The 12,357-nt window shown below is 72.4% G+C and overlaps 5 protein-coding genes and 1 non-coding gene across 6 annotated transcripts; 3 read left to right on the top strand and 3 right to left on the bottom strand.

Annotated features, from left to right (window-relative positions):
- Position 1: 1 nt before the first annotated feature.
- On the bottom strand, positions 2 to 1,493 carry V1510DRAFT_404393 (WD40 repeat-like protein; the record flags this gene model as incomplete). Its single annotated transcript, XM_066932239.1, has 5 exons — positions 2 to 871; positions 903 to 1,064; positions 1,097 to 1,240; positions 1,272 to 1,427; positions 1,461 to 1,493. 5 exons carry the CDS (start codon positions 1,491 to 1,493, stop codon positions 2 to 4), a joined length of 1,365 nt encoding a protein of 454 aa, XP_066787467.1.
- Positions 1,494 to 4,858: 3,365 nt separating this feature from the next.
- Positions 4,859 to 6,885, top strand: V1510DRAFT_420909 (uncharacterized protein). The gene is made up of 3 exons (XM_066934529.1): positions 4,859 to 5,027; positions 5,626 to 5,936; positions 5,974 to 6,885. Exons 1-3 carry the CDS (start codon positions 5,020 to 5,022, stop codon positions 6,729 to 6,731), a joined length of 1,077 nt encoding a protein of 358 aa, XP_066787466.1. The 5' UTR covers positions 4,859 to 5,019; the 3' UTR covers positions 6,732 to 6,885.
- Positions 6,886 to 7,411: 526 nt separating this feature from the next.
- Positions 7,412 to 7,492, bottom strand: V1510DRAFT_t206. Its single transcript has one exon. It is a non-coding gene; the product is annotated as a tRNA-Lys (tRNA).
- An 87-nt stretch (positions 7,493 to 7,579) lies between these two features.
- On the top strand, positions 7,580 to 8,690 carry V1510DRAFT_381544 (Pantoate-beta-alanine ligase). The gene is made up of 2 exons (XM_066931645.1): positions 7,580 to 7,837; positions 7,869 to 8,690. The coding sequence occupies exons 1-2, from the start codon at positions 7,588 to 7,590 to the stop codon at positions 8,660 to 8,662; spliced, it is 1,044 nt and encodes a 347-aa protein (XP_066787465.1). The 5' UTR covers positions 7,580 to 7,587; the 3' UTR covers positions 8,663 to 8,690.
- V1510DRAFT_368593 (uncharacterized protein) lies at positions 8,671 to 9,414 on the bottom strand (the record flags this gene model as incomplete). Its single annotated transcript, XM_066931362.1, has 3 exons — positions 8,671 to 8,838; positions 8,870 to 8,990; positions 9,023 to 9,414. The coding sequence occupies 3 exons, from the start codon at positions 9,412 to 9,414 to the stop codon at positions 8,671 to 8,673; spliced, it is 681 nt and encodes a 226-aa protein (XP_066787464.1).
- An 847-nt stretch (positions 9,415 to 10,261) lies between these two features.
- On the top strand, positions 10,262 to 12,171 carry V1510DRAFT_420901 (carabin). Its single transcript, XM_066934528.1, has one exon. The coding sequence runs from the start codon at positions 10,380 to 10,382 to the stop codon at positions 12,114 to 12,116; it is 1,737 nt and encodes a 578-aa protein (XP_066787463.1). The 5' UTR covers positions 10,262 to 10,379; the 3' UTR covers positions 12,117 to 12,171.
- Positions 12,172 to 12,357: the final 186 nt, after the last annotated feature.

Below are 12,357 nucleotides of genomic sequence, written 5' to 3'. Positions count from 1 at the left end.
GCTAGTCTAAACCCGACCACATGGCGACCAGGCCGCCGTCGCCAACGCCGACCAGGTACTCGCCCGCCGGGCTAAACGCCAGGCCACGGATGAGCTTGCGGCAGCGTGGCACGGCCAGTACGAGGTGCGCGCGCGTCTCGGCGAACGGATCGGCCAGGGCCGGGCGGCGGGCGGGGTCGTCGTCGACGTCGTCGTCGTCGTCATCGCAGTCGTCGGGCGAGCGGCGCTTGGGCCGGCGCGGCGCAGCCGCGTGGTGGTCTCCGCGCCGCTTGCGGCCGCGCTTGCGGCGTGTGGGTGCGCGCGCGTGGTCGTCGTCGGCGTCGTCGCTGTCGCTCGGTTGGCGCGCACGCGCAGCCACAAGCGCATCCCGGGCCGCGCGCGCGTCCAGCTCGAGCGCGGCCAGGTTCCACAGCAGCACGCGCGCGCGGTCGTTGCCCATGGCCAGCAGCGGCGGCTGGCCGGGTGCGGCCAGCCGCGCAAAGCGCATGTACCACGGCTCGGTCAGCGGGATGCTGAGCTGGAGCAATCGCTCAAAGCCGTCGCCGAAGGCCGACCGCGTGTCGCGCTTGTCGTGGTTGGTCGGCGCGCGCGTCTGCTCGAAGCCGGCCGGGTCGGCTGTCGAATCGAAGCCCGAGATCCGCCAGAGCACGATCTTGAACTCCTTGGCCGCGCGCGATAGCACCAGGTCGCCGTAGAACGCGACCGAGTCGACGTAGTTGGAGTGTACCGAGCTCGTCGAGAAGTGCGGCCAGTGCAGCACGACCGGGTGGTTCGCGTCGACCGCGAGCGTGGCCAGATCCGGCAGACACCACAGCTTGACCGAGTTGTCGACGCCGCCCGAGAGCAGAAACCGGCCCGAGTCGTGGAAGGCCTGGAGTCAGCGACGCGGTAGCAACACGTACGATTGTCAGGACCTGTTCGCGGTGGCCGTCGCCGGCACAGACGACCGCACACGGTTGCGCACGGTCGCGTGCAGCCGTGCTCCACAGCCGGACCGTGTGGTCGCCCGAGGAGGACGCAATGATGTGTGGTGCGGTCGGGCATGTCTGCATGTCGAAGATTTCCTGCGGTCAGCGCGGCCGCGTGGCCCACGTACGTCGCCATGGCCGGCCAACGTCTGCACGAGCCGGCCGGAGCCACAGTCGATGAGCTTGACGACGCCGCACTTGCCGCCGGCGGCCAGCAGCGGCGCGCCGGCGTCGTCGGTCGTCCAGCAGCACGAGCAAAAACACTCGTCGGGCTGGCGTTAGCAGGGCCGCGCGCACACTCACGTTCTCGTCCGTGTAGCATGCCAGCACGCGCACGCCGGTGGGGCCGCAGCCCATGATCACGACCTGGCCATCGCCGACGGTCGCGAAGATCTGCTCGTCGCCCGGACGCGTGTGCGGGTAGAACGTGACCGAGTAGAGCACCGAGATGGAACTCGCCTGGAGTCAGCTCAGGCGGGCGCGGCGGCTTACGTGGACGACACTCCGGATGGTGTAGTTGCGCATCCGCGCGGGTTCTGCCGGCCGGTCCGGCCGGCTCAGGCCAGGCTCAGCTGCTTGCATCGGCGGACAGAGGCGCGGTGTGCGGCGGTAGTACCCGCGCGGGCCGGGTAGGAGTGGGTTTAGGGCACACTTGCCGGATCGCGTCTGCGCCGCACGCGCCGCGCCCGGCACAGCTACGCGCCGAGTACCGGACCGTGCTAACGCGCGTGCTCGGCTGGGCTGGCGTGGCCGTGCGGTGGCTGGACGTCGACGTGCAGGCCGCCAACGCACGCGGCGGCGGAGATGCGCGCGCCGGTCGGGGAGGTGCGAGGTACGGCCGGGCGAGTGCGCGATACGGCGTATGCAAGCAGCTGACTGCATGCTAGGTGCAGCGGACAGGTGCGGGCCAGGAGGACGCGGGAGCCGGACTAGACGTAGAGCGACGCATGGGCGCGCGTTGGGCGCGCAAGAGCGTGCATGAGCGTGCAGGTACGGGCAAGGCCGGGTACCCCGGCTACGGCGGTACCAGAGTACGCGAGGTACCCTGCGACTAGCGCGCTTTGGGTTGCTGTCGTACCCCCCAAGAAGCTGACGGGGGCAGCCTCTTGGGTCCTCGCGGCCCGGGCCAGCCGTGACAGCCGTGATGGCCGTCACGGCCGTCACGGCTGCCAGGGTGGCAGTGACACGGCGGTTGGCGCGACGGCGCCGTGCGCCCGCCCTGGTGACGGCGGTGATGCGAGCCGCGCGGCCGCGGCCGCGGCCGGCCGGCTGCCCGTCGCGGCCGCGGCGGCGGGCGCACTTGCCGCGAGCCGGATGGCACGGCCCTCTCGCTTAGCGGTGCAACGCGTCAGAGCCAGCGGCAGGACGCCGGCGCAGTGCGCGGCGCGCGGTCACAGCTGCGCTAGAGCCCGGCGAGCGGCTGGCCAGCCGAGCGCGAGTCGCAGCCGGCCGGTCGCGGCAACCCCACCGCGCTTCTAGCGGGCGGATCTCCCCGGTCGTGGCGCATCTGATCGGCTATGGGCGAGCGTATCCGGGCCGGCTAGCTCGATCGGGTGCTGTGTACCGGCGCGGGCCGCGCTCGCGGGTCAGGTACGTGCCCGGGTCGCGTCTGAGCGCGGTACCCACGGCGCAGGAGCGCAGCCACGGCGCACGCGGCGGAGGCACCCGAACGGGCGCGACGCTACGTAACGGTCCAGCCGGATGGGTTGCATTGAGTTTGGGCGCGGCCACGCCGGCGCGGCGCACGCGCGCGCTGGGCCTAGCGCGTGCCGAGAACGCACTAGTGGCGCGGTACGCCGTTACTCACGTGGCAGCGCGCGCGTCTGCCCGAGACAGGCGCTCGCAAATCGCCTACGGGCGTTTCTGGCGTGGCGCTAGTGACGGTGCCATCTGCGGCACCGTGCCTCACGCTAGTACTGTTCTGGCACGCAGACGGCTCACGGCTCTGGAGCTAGCGCGTGCGGCTCGGCGTAGCGTGCCGCACGGCAGCACGGCGCCGCAGCGGCCAGAGTATGACGCGCGCGGCGACCGCGCGCTGGGCAAGCAATTCGCGGCGCCAGTCGCGCTGGGCCCGGAGCTCGGGGAAGCCGACGTGCGGGCAAGCCGACGCGCGGACAAGCCGGCGTGGCTAGGCGCACGCCGGCAAAATAGCGGGCGCTATGGCGGGCGCCGTGGTGGGTGTCCGCGCGCCGAGAGGGGCGCAGCGCGCACTGGCGCGGTTGGTAGAGCCAGCATGCAAGATCGGCAAGACGCCGGCGCCGCGGGCGGACGGACCCGGGCGGGGCGCATCGTGCGTGGGGCGGCTTGGGCGCCAGCGCAGTCAGCGCACCGGCACGATGGCGACCGGCAGCGCCAGCGCCCGTGCAGCGCACGCGCTGACGCATACCGGCAGTGCGGCAGCGCGGCAGTGTGAATCCAAGCGCGGCGATTGCCGGCGGCGCGTGCCAGCCAGGCACGGCGGCTACGGTCCTGCAAGCCGCTGCCAGATCGGCTCGGTAGGCTCCAACCGACGGACCTAGAAGGTCCTAGCGGGGCTGCATCGGTGGCCGCAGCCGCCATCGGCACGTGCAGACGACGCCTGTGAATGTCACTGCCGACCTCGTATATTGTTTCGCGACGGTTTAAAGCTTCTAGTGCCGATAGGCGGTCTACGAGCCAATTGGCGGCCGCCCGGCCGTGCGGGGGCAGGACCGGGCGGACCGGGCCCCGCACAATGCAAGAATGGGTCCGGCGCCCGGCGCGACAGCGCCCGACGAGCGGAGCGCTTCCGGCTCGCCTGGCCGCGCCGCGGGCGGCCATGTCGCGGCCGCGCGGCGGCCGATCGACGGCGCCGAGGCCAGCGAGCAGCGCATCTGAAAATTGTCTCAGATGCTAGTGCGTATGCACGGCCGCGAGCCAGATCTGGTTAGGGGCCACGCGAGAGCGTGCATGCCTGCGCGGTACGAACAAGCCACTGGCGCTAGCGCGCATATTAAACACACGTCTGGAGCCGTGCTAGAAACGGCTAGCGGGAAGTCTTGGCGGCGCGCATGGCGCGGTCCCGCCCGTGGCCCCAAACGGCGTGCGCGCCCGCGCACGCAGCGGCCGAGGAGGCGCCGGGCGCCGCGGAGCGCAACGAGGCGCGCCGAGACGGCGCCGCGGCAGGTGGGCGGGGCGCCAACGCAGTGGAACCGGCGTGTTCGGGAGAGTGGGCCGGGCGCGCGGTGGCCATCCCCAGGGGGCTATTGGCCATCAGCAGCGGTGTCACACCCGCAGTGCGGCTCAGGGCGGGGCTGCGAGCTGCTTTGCGCAGGAGGCCCCGGTGCGGCGCGCGCCGCGGTGACCGTGCAGCTGCTCGGCCACGCGCCCGGCGCCGGGCACGCCTGCGCCGGCAGCGGCGCGGTTTAGGTTTTAATATATCTTGCATGCGGGCTGCATGTGCATTGAAAGCGTCGATCATCGGGCGCCGCGAGCGCGGCTTGCCGGGAGCGGTTACGGCGTATGCGCGGATCGGTACCGGGCGGGCGGCGCGGTGCGGTGTACCGCGCAGGCGGCCGGAGCTAAACCTTGCCTGCACGCGCTGCGGCTCAAGTGCTGCTAACTAGCCTAGGCTGCGCACGCCGCGCTATTGCGCTCGCCAGGCTGCCATCTGTCAAACCGTCGGCAGCGCCGCCATTCGCTACGCCCGCGCGGCCGCCCTGGGCCCGGCGCGGCAATCTCGCACACCAGCAGCGTGGCCGCGCTAGTGCGCATGATCCGCTTGCGATGCTGCGCTAGACAAGCTACACATACAGCTTATTCTTAGGGTTTTGGGCGAGACACTGCCGCTGGCACGGCCGTGGGCCTGGGGAGCAGCGGGCGTGTATATAGACCGGCCCTCCCTCCCTCTTTGCCCGCCCATACCCCCCTCTGCTGTTCCGGGCTCGCGCAATCTGCTGCCGACTGCCGCGCCGAGGCCTGCTGTCTGACGGCCCGCCTGATATGATCCTCCGGCAGCGCACCTGCTCCGCCCATCCGCCGATCTCCTCTCGGGCGCGCCTCCGCTAACCGGCGCGCCGCGCCCTGCGCAGCAATGGACGTGTGAGTACGCTGACACCGTGGGCGCTGCCGCCGCGGCCGTTTGCGCGCGCGGGACCCGTGGTCGGGGCGGGCCGCCGGGCCCGCTGGGCCGCGCGCGCGTGCGGCACCGCGCTGTTCCTGTTCATCTGATTATGCTTTGGGCCATTAGAGTTTTGGCATCGCGGTGTACGGCCCGGTACCGCGCCCGGCACCCGCGCCGTGTACTGTCCGGTACCGGGTACGCCACTCGGTACGCGGCGCGGTACCGCTGGCGCGGCCGGCCGCCGTGAGCCGTGAGCCTCTCGGCGCTAGCCGTATGCAGACGCCGCATGGCAGGAAACCGAGATTTCGGGCAAGATGTGTTTCACAAGGGCTCCGCCGGCCTGGAGCCTAGCCGTGCCCGGCTAGCGCGCAAACTGGTGTTCTCTCGCTCGCCCTTTGGCGATTTGCCATCGTCGCAGCCGGCGGAGCCCTTCCAGGAACGGCCGCGGACGGCGGCAGACAGGACCCCAGGCCACGGCGAGACCCCGGGCGCACGCGCACGCACGCGCACGACCAGCGCGCGCATGTGGGCGCCCGCGCGCGCCGCGCGCGCCGGAGCCGGAGCTGACGACGGCAGAGCGTTCATCGTAATCCAGGACAGCAACGGAGTGGTGCTGTTTGTTTCGGCCTCGATCGCGTACGTGCTCGGGTTCGAGCCGCCGCAGGTCGAGGGCCGGCCGCTGGTCGAGCTGGTGCACGCGGGCGAGGCGGCGGCGTACCGGGACGCGCTCTACCGGACGCTGGCCAACGACCTCGTGGCCACGCTGTTCTACCGCAACGTGCGCACCCGCTCGGGCCGGTACATCACATGCGAGTTCCTGGTCTCGGTCGTGTCGGACGTGGTGATCTCGACCGTGACCGTCTACCGGCGGACGGTGCGGAGCGAGGGTGAGTGCGGGCGCGGGCGCAACGGCGCTGACGGCAGAGCGCGCGCGGCACGGGCCGGCGATCCAGCAGAGCTTCATGACGGCCGGGCCGGCGTTCGGGCTCGGCAGCCCCGACCCGTGGAGCGCCGGCGGCGACCACGAGCTGCGCGCGGCGCTGTTCCTGAACGGCTCGAGCCGCGCGCTGCCCATCATCTACGCGACGGCCAACAGCCGCACGCTGCTCGGCATGCACCCCCAGGACGTCTGTCGCTGGAGCTTCTGGGACTGCGTCGACGCGGCCTCGCTCGAGCAGGCCCAGCTCGTGCTCGAGCGCACCAAGGAGAACCATGCGATCACCTACATGCGCTTCACGTGGCGCGACCCGCGCTCGCAGCGCGAGCCGCTGACGCCGGCGTCGCGCCGCCGCGGCGACTCGCACTCGTCGTCGTCGCGGTCGAGCTCGACGAGCAGCCTGTACCGCGGGCACTCGCCGGCGTCGGTGCGGTCCACGCACTCGTCGCACTCGTCGCGGTCGCGGCGCAGCTCGCCGCAGCCGGCAATCGAGCTCGAGGCCGTGGCGAGCTGCACGTCCGACGGGCTCGTGCTCGTGCTGCGCGCGGCGCGGCCGGCGGCTGACTACACGGCTGCGCCGCGCGGGCCGGACGGCGCGTTTGCGGCGCCCTGGGGCGCGGCCTCGCCGATCCTGCCGCTGCCGCTGCCGGGCCACACAGCGGCGGCGTCCGGCAGCCGGCCGCGCGGTTCGCGCGCGTCGCCGGACCGCACGTCGCCCGGCGCCTCGTCGGGCCGGTCCCGCTGAGACACCAAGGACAGTTGCCGCCGGCGCCGGCCGCGGCGCCCACACTACACATCGCCCGGTCTGTCCGGGCCCCCGGCAGGTTGCCGCAAAAGTTCCGTACACGGCCATGTTTTGTTCTGTATATATGTAATACCGCCCTACGCGGGCCGACCTGCCGCGAACGGCCAAAGGCCGCCGAGACCGATACCCGAGCGAGCGCCCTGGCGGCGCGGATGCTTTGGGCGCTTTTGCCACGCTGCAGGCTAGCGGGCGTCAGCGGCGGCGCGCCGGCGCGGGCGCGGGCGCCGGCGGGCGCTGGCGCGGGCGGGGCGCCGACGGCGCTGGCGACCTAGTGGGCTGACTGCTCTGGCGGCGGGCACTACGGCGGGCGGCGTCTGCCGAAAGGACCTAGAACTCGGGCGGACGCGGGCGGGGAGGCTAATGCACGCCGACGCAGGCTGTTCAGGGGCTGGCTGTTAGCGTAGGCTGCAGGGAATCTGGGAGCTGACCCGGGGCGGTGGGTCTGGTGTGTTCCAGCATCTTGGAGCGAGAAGCTGCACGCCTGGGCGCGGTGCAGCGGCTAGCCAGAACGGGCCGCTCCAAGATTCTGGTACGGTGCCGATCGGGCGCACTCCGGGGTACGCGCCAGCGGTAGACAGCGCGCAGCCGAGCTGTGACGACCGGCGCAAAAAGAAAAAAGAAGCCTCACGGGGGGCTCGAACCCCCAACCTTGAGATATCTTGGATAAGAGTCTCACGCTCTACCGATTGAGCTAGCAAGGCCGGCTCTGACAGGACTAGTCCCGAACACGTCATGTCGTGCGCGCGCCCGCGGACTTTTCTCGGCGCCGCCGGCCCCGGCGCACCTCACCACCGCAATGACCTCGGCTCTCAGTACGGCTGCGGGCCTGCGCTGGCTGGCGCCGCGCGCCGCCCGGCTCCGGCGCCCGGCCGCGCCCGCGCTCCGCGCGCTCCGCCTCCCGGCCGCCGCCCGCGCGGCCTCCTCCGTGCGCGTGATCGAGTCCGTGGCCGAGCTGCGCGCCTGGCGCCGCCAGCAGCTCCTCGCCGGCCGCACCGTCGGGCTCGTGCCGACCATGGGCGCCCTGCACGAGGGCCACGCCCGCCTGGGTACGTCGTCCGCCGCCGCCGCTGACCGCAGTCGCCGGCTCGCTCAGCATGAACGACGCCACCGTCGTCTCGATCTTCGTCAACCCGTCCCAGTTCGCGCCCACCGAGGACCTGGACTCGTACCCCCGCGACCTGGCCGCGGACGTGGCCCTGCTCGAGGCAATTGAGCCCGCGCCCGGCGCCGCCGGCGCCGCCGTCGACGTGGTCTTTGCGCCCACCGTGGCCGAGATGTACCCCAGCGGCATCCCGCTCGAGCGCGAGCGCCAGGTCGGCGCCTTCGTCGAGGTCGAGGGCCTCAGCCGCCAGCTCGAGGGCGCCGTGCGGCCCCAGTTCTTCCGCGGCGTGGCCACCGTCGTCGCCAAGCTGCTCAACGCGGCCACGCCCGACCGCGTCTACTTTGGCCAGAAGGACGTCCAGCAGACGGCCGTCATCCGCCGGCTGATCGCCGACCTGCTGATCGACACCGTCATGGTCGTCGTGCCGACCGTGCGCGAGCGCGGCAAGCTCGCGCTCAGCTCCCGCAACGTCTACTTCTCGCCCGACCAGCGCGCGGCCGCCACCGTGCTCTACGACGCCCTGGCCGCCGGCCGCGACGCGTACCGCACCAGCCCCGACCGCGCGGCCGTCGTGCCCGCCGTCACGGCCGCGCTCGCCGCGGCCGGCGTGCCCGCGGCCGACGTCGACTACGTCTCGTTTGCCGAGCCGGCCATGATGACCGAGATCGACCGCGCCGACCCCATCGTCGGCGCCGTCCTCTCGGCGGCCATCCGGCTGACCAACCGCGCCGGCGGCAAGACCCGCATCATCGACAACCTCATTCTGTAGGCAGCTAGCTAAGACACAAAGTCGCCAAAGTCGTCGTCGTCGTCGAACGTGTGCGCCACAGCGGGCGCCACCGCCGCCGGCCGCTGCCGGTCCCGCATCTCCGCCGCAGACGGCGGCGGCGCCAGCAGCGGGATCGCGCCGCCGGCGGCCGCCGCCGGTGCCGTCGGCCGTTTGCGCTGTCGTCAGCGCGGTCGCGCGCGCACTTACGCCGCCGATCGAGATCGAGATCGTCTGGCCCTCGGCCAGCGAATAGTCCTTGAGCGGCTCCGGCGCGGCGGCCGCGCCGCCCGCGCCGCCGTCGCCCGCCGCCGCGCCCGGCGCCGCGTGTCTGCTGTCAGCCCGCTCTCGCCGCGCCCGTACCGCCGGAAGTCCTGCAGCGCAATGTTGAAGTCAAACGCCTCGCTGCGCTCCGCAAAGCCCATCCCCAGGTACGCCCGGCGCTCGCCGTCGACCACGCGCACGACGAAGAACCGGGTCGAGTCCAGGACCTGGTCCACGCCGCGGCCAGACGGGTCGTACGGCGCGACCGCAAAGAGCTCGCCCGTGACCGCGTCCTCCAGCCGCAGCTCGCACGCCACCGTGCGGTCGTCCGACCGCTCGACCACGCGCAGCCGGCCCTGCCACAGCGGCCGGTCCACGTTCCACTCGGCCGCGCGGTAGCCCTGGGCCGACCGCAGCGGCGGGATCGCGTAGACCAGGACCTCGCGGGCGATGAACGAGATCGTCTCCGAGACGCCGCGGCCCACGTCCATGTCTGCGGTCAGCGGGCGCCGGCGGCGCGACGCGCACCTGTCGTCTCGATGGCGATGCCCGGTCGTGTCTGCGGATGCCGATCCGCGTCGCCGATGGAGGATGGCGTGGCCGCTCCACAGGGCAGCCTAAACGACCGGGTGTCCCATCCACCTCAGACGGACCAAACACGCCCTCGACACGAAAAGCGGGCACCGCGCACCACACACACGACAGCAGGCCAGCAGAGGACCTGCATTCGATCGGGCGCTTGCGGCCGGAGCCGGGCATACCCGTTGGAGGGGGATTGCGGGACACATGGAGTGATTCGGACGACGTAAGTGGAGCGGGCGGGCCGGCGGGGCCGGCGGCGGACGGGCGGCGGGCGCGGCGGCGGGGCTGGCGCGGCCGGGACGGGCGCGGCGGGCGCGGCGGCGGCCGGGGCCGCGCGGCGGGGCACGCGGCGGACGCGCTGACGAGCAGGCCGACAGATAGCGCCCCAGCGCAGTACAGAATGAGCTCGCCAGGAGCCGCGAGGCCGACAGGCCTGCGGCGGACGCAGCACCACTACATCCCGCCGCAGATCCCGCGGCGGTCGAACTTCCGGAACGGGTCGCTGGCGGTGGGCGCGGCGCGGGCGGGGCGGGCGGCGTCGCGGGCGTCGTCGGTGTCGCCGACGTCGACCGAGTCGGCGTCGCCAAACGGGTCGTCGTCGGGGTACTTCACGGCGGGGTCGGCGGACGACACGGCGACGACGTCGGTGGAGGCCGAGGGCGGCGAGGGCGCGCGGCCGGGGAGCGAGGAGGGGGGGAAGAGGGCGGCGGAGCGGGCGCGGACGCCGCGGACGGCGGCGGACGCGGGCGCGGGCGCGGCTGCGGGGACCGCGGCGGCCCCGGACGCCCCCCCCGGCGCCGCCGCGCCCCCCCGGCCCGCGCTCGACCGGCTGCGGCCGGCCCACGGCCCGTCCGGGTCGGCCAGCAGCATCTACATGCACGCGGCCGGGCGGCGCAGCGCGCCCAGCCTGTCGGTGCCCACGCGCGACGAGAGCACGACCACGCTCGACTTCATCGGCATGTACGAGGGCTCGGACGCGTCGGTGCAGGGCGTGGCGGACCTCGAAACGCGCATGTCGCAGACGTTTCTCGGCCAGCCGCTCTTCGACGGCGGCCCGGACCTCACGCTCAGCCGGCCCGGCGAGGGCCGGCCGCGGCTGTCGGCGGACGAGCGCGAGGCGCTGCTGGCGCGGTACAACCCCGCCAACAAGCTGTTCACGTCGCCGCTGGCGCTGTCGTCGGCCGCGCAGCTCGGGGACGAGCGGCCGGACGCGCTGCGCAAAACGCGCTCCAGCAAGATCCTCACGATGAGCGCGCGGTCCTCCTCGCGGCGCGGCAAGAGCCGGCCGCGGGTGCCCATCGCGCCCGTCTCGGACGTGCGCGACCGGTACGGGTTCCGCAAGCAGTCGCAGTACGTGACGCTGGCCGAGTACGACGAGTGGTACGCCAAGTACGAGCGGCACCTCGCGCGGCGCAAAAAGAAGTGGGAGGCGTTCATGAAGGACTCGGGGATCGCGATCGGCCCCGAGGGCCCGGCCGCGTTCCCGGCCAAGTCCAAGAAGGCCAAGCGGTACATCCGCAAGGGCATCCCGGCCGAGTGGCGCGGCGCGGCCTGGTTCTGGTACGCGCGCGGGCACGAGCACCTCGCGGCCAACCCCGGGCGGTACGAGCAGCTGTGGCAGAAGGGCGTGCTCGGGCCGACGCCGGACGCCGAGCTGATCGAGCGCGACCTGCACCGCACGTTCCCGGACAACGTCTACTTCCGGTCGGACAAGACGGCCGAGGCCGAGCGCGCCAAGCTGGGCCGGCGCGCGTCGGGCGTGCAGCCCGAGACGCCGATCCTGCAGGCGCTGCGGCGCGTGCTGCTGGCGTTCGCGCTCTACAGCCCCAAGATCGGCTACTGCCAGAGCCTGAACTTCCTGGCGGGGCTGCTGCTGCTGTTCATGGAGGAGGAGAAGGCGTTCTGGATGCTCGTCATCATCACCCAGCGGTACCTGCCGGGCATGCACGAGGTCAACCTGGAGGGCGCCAACATCGACCAGGGCGTGCTGATGATGTGCGTCAAGGAGTCGCTGCCCGCGGTCTGGCTCAAGATCGGCGCCGGCCTGGACGGCGCGCACTACGACGACATGATCACGCGGCTGCCGCCGATCACGCTCTGCACGGCCGCCTGGTTCATGTCGGGCTTCATCGGCGTGCTGCCGATCGAGAGCGTGATCCGCGTCTGGGACTGCTTTTTCTACGAGGACTCCAAGGTCTTCTTCCGCATGGCGCTGACCATCCTCAAGCTGGGCGAGGACCAGATCGAGAGCGTGCGCGACTCGATGGAGATCTTCCAGGTCGTCCAGACCATTCCCAAGCGGCTGCTGGACGCGACCGAGCTCATGCAGGCGTGCTTCCGCCGGCGCAATGGCTTCGGGCACATCTCCCAGGACGAGGTCAACGAGCGCCGCAAGTTTGTGGCGGACCGCCGCAAGCGCGCCACAGACGCGGCGCCCCTGACCGCCTCGTCCCGCACCTCGTCGTTTGCGCGCGGCCTGGACCCGGCGGCGGCGTCGCGGTACCAGCACTACGACGCCATTGCGGGCGCCTACAACGGCAAGGGCAACATTGGCAAGAAGATCCAGATGTTCAAGCTGGGCAACAGCCTGCTCTCGCCGGTGGACCGCTAGAAGAGCGCCGAATAAAGTGATAGAGATGACGCGCCGCACGCGGTGCGGCTCTGTAGTCAGCCGCACGCCGTGCGGCTTGCTGCTGTGATGCGGCGTGCCTCCGGCGGCGACTCCGTCGAGGGTGGCACTGCGGGCGCCGGCGCGCGAGCTACGGACGTGCCTCCGGCGGCGACTCCGTCGAGGGTGGCCCTGCGGGCACCGGGCGCGGGCGGTGAGCCGCACGCCATGCGGCTCACCGCCC

Source organism: Dipodascopsis tothii (assembly GCF_038497935.1).
Source record: "Dipodascopsis tothii strain CBS 759.85 unplaced genomic scaffold V1510scaffold_28, whole genome shotgun sequence".
NCBI lineage: Eukaryota > Fungi > Ascomycota > Lipomycetes > Lipomycetales > Lipomycetaceae > Neoaidaea > Neoaidaea tothii.
This window is presented reverse-complemented; position numbering and strand designations above follow the sequence as displayed.

What these genes read in the sequence shown, in the direction of transcription:
- V1510DRAFT_420909 (XM_066934529.1), top strand. An exon ending in GCGGACGGTGCGGAGCGAGG is followed by an intron (nt 5,937 to 5,973) that starts GTGAGTGCGGGC and finishes CGCTGACGGCAG; the next exon opens with AGCGCGCGCGGCACGGGCCG.
- V1510DRAFT_381544 (XM_066931645.1), top strand. Translation starts at nt 7,588, where the DNA reads ATGACCTCGGCTCTCAGTACGGCTGCGGGCCTGCGCTGGCTGGCGCCG. An exon ending in CGAGGGCCACGCCCGCCTGG is followed by an intron (nt 7,838 to 7,868) that starts GTACGTCGTCCG and finishes CGCTGACCGCAG; the next exon opens with TCGCCGGCTCGCTCAGCATG.
- V1510DRAFT_420901 (XM_066934528.1), top strand. Translation starts at nt 10,380, where the DNA reads ATGCACGCGGCCGGGCGGCGCAGCGCGCCCAGCCTGTCGGTGCCCACG.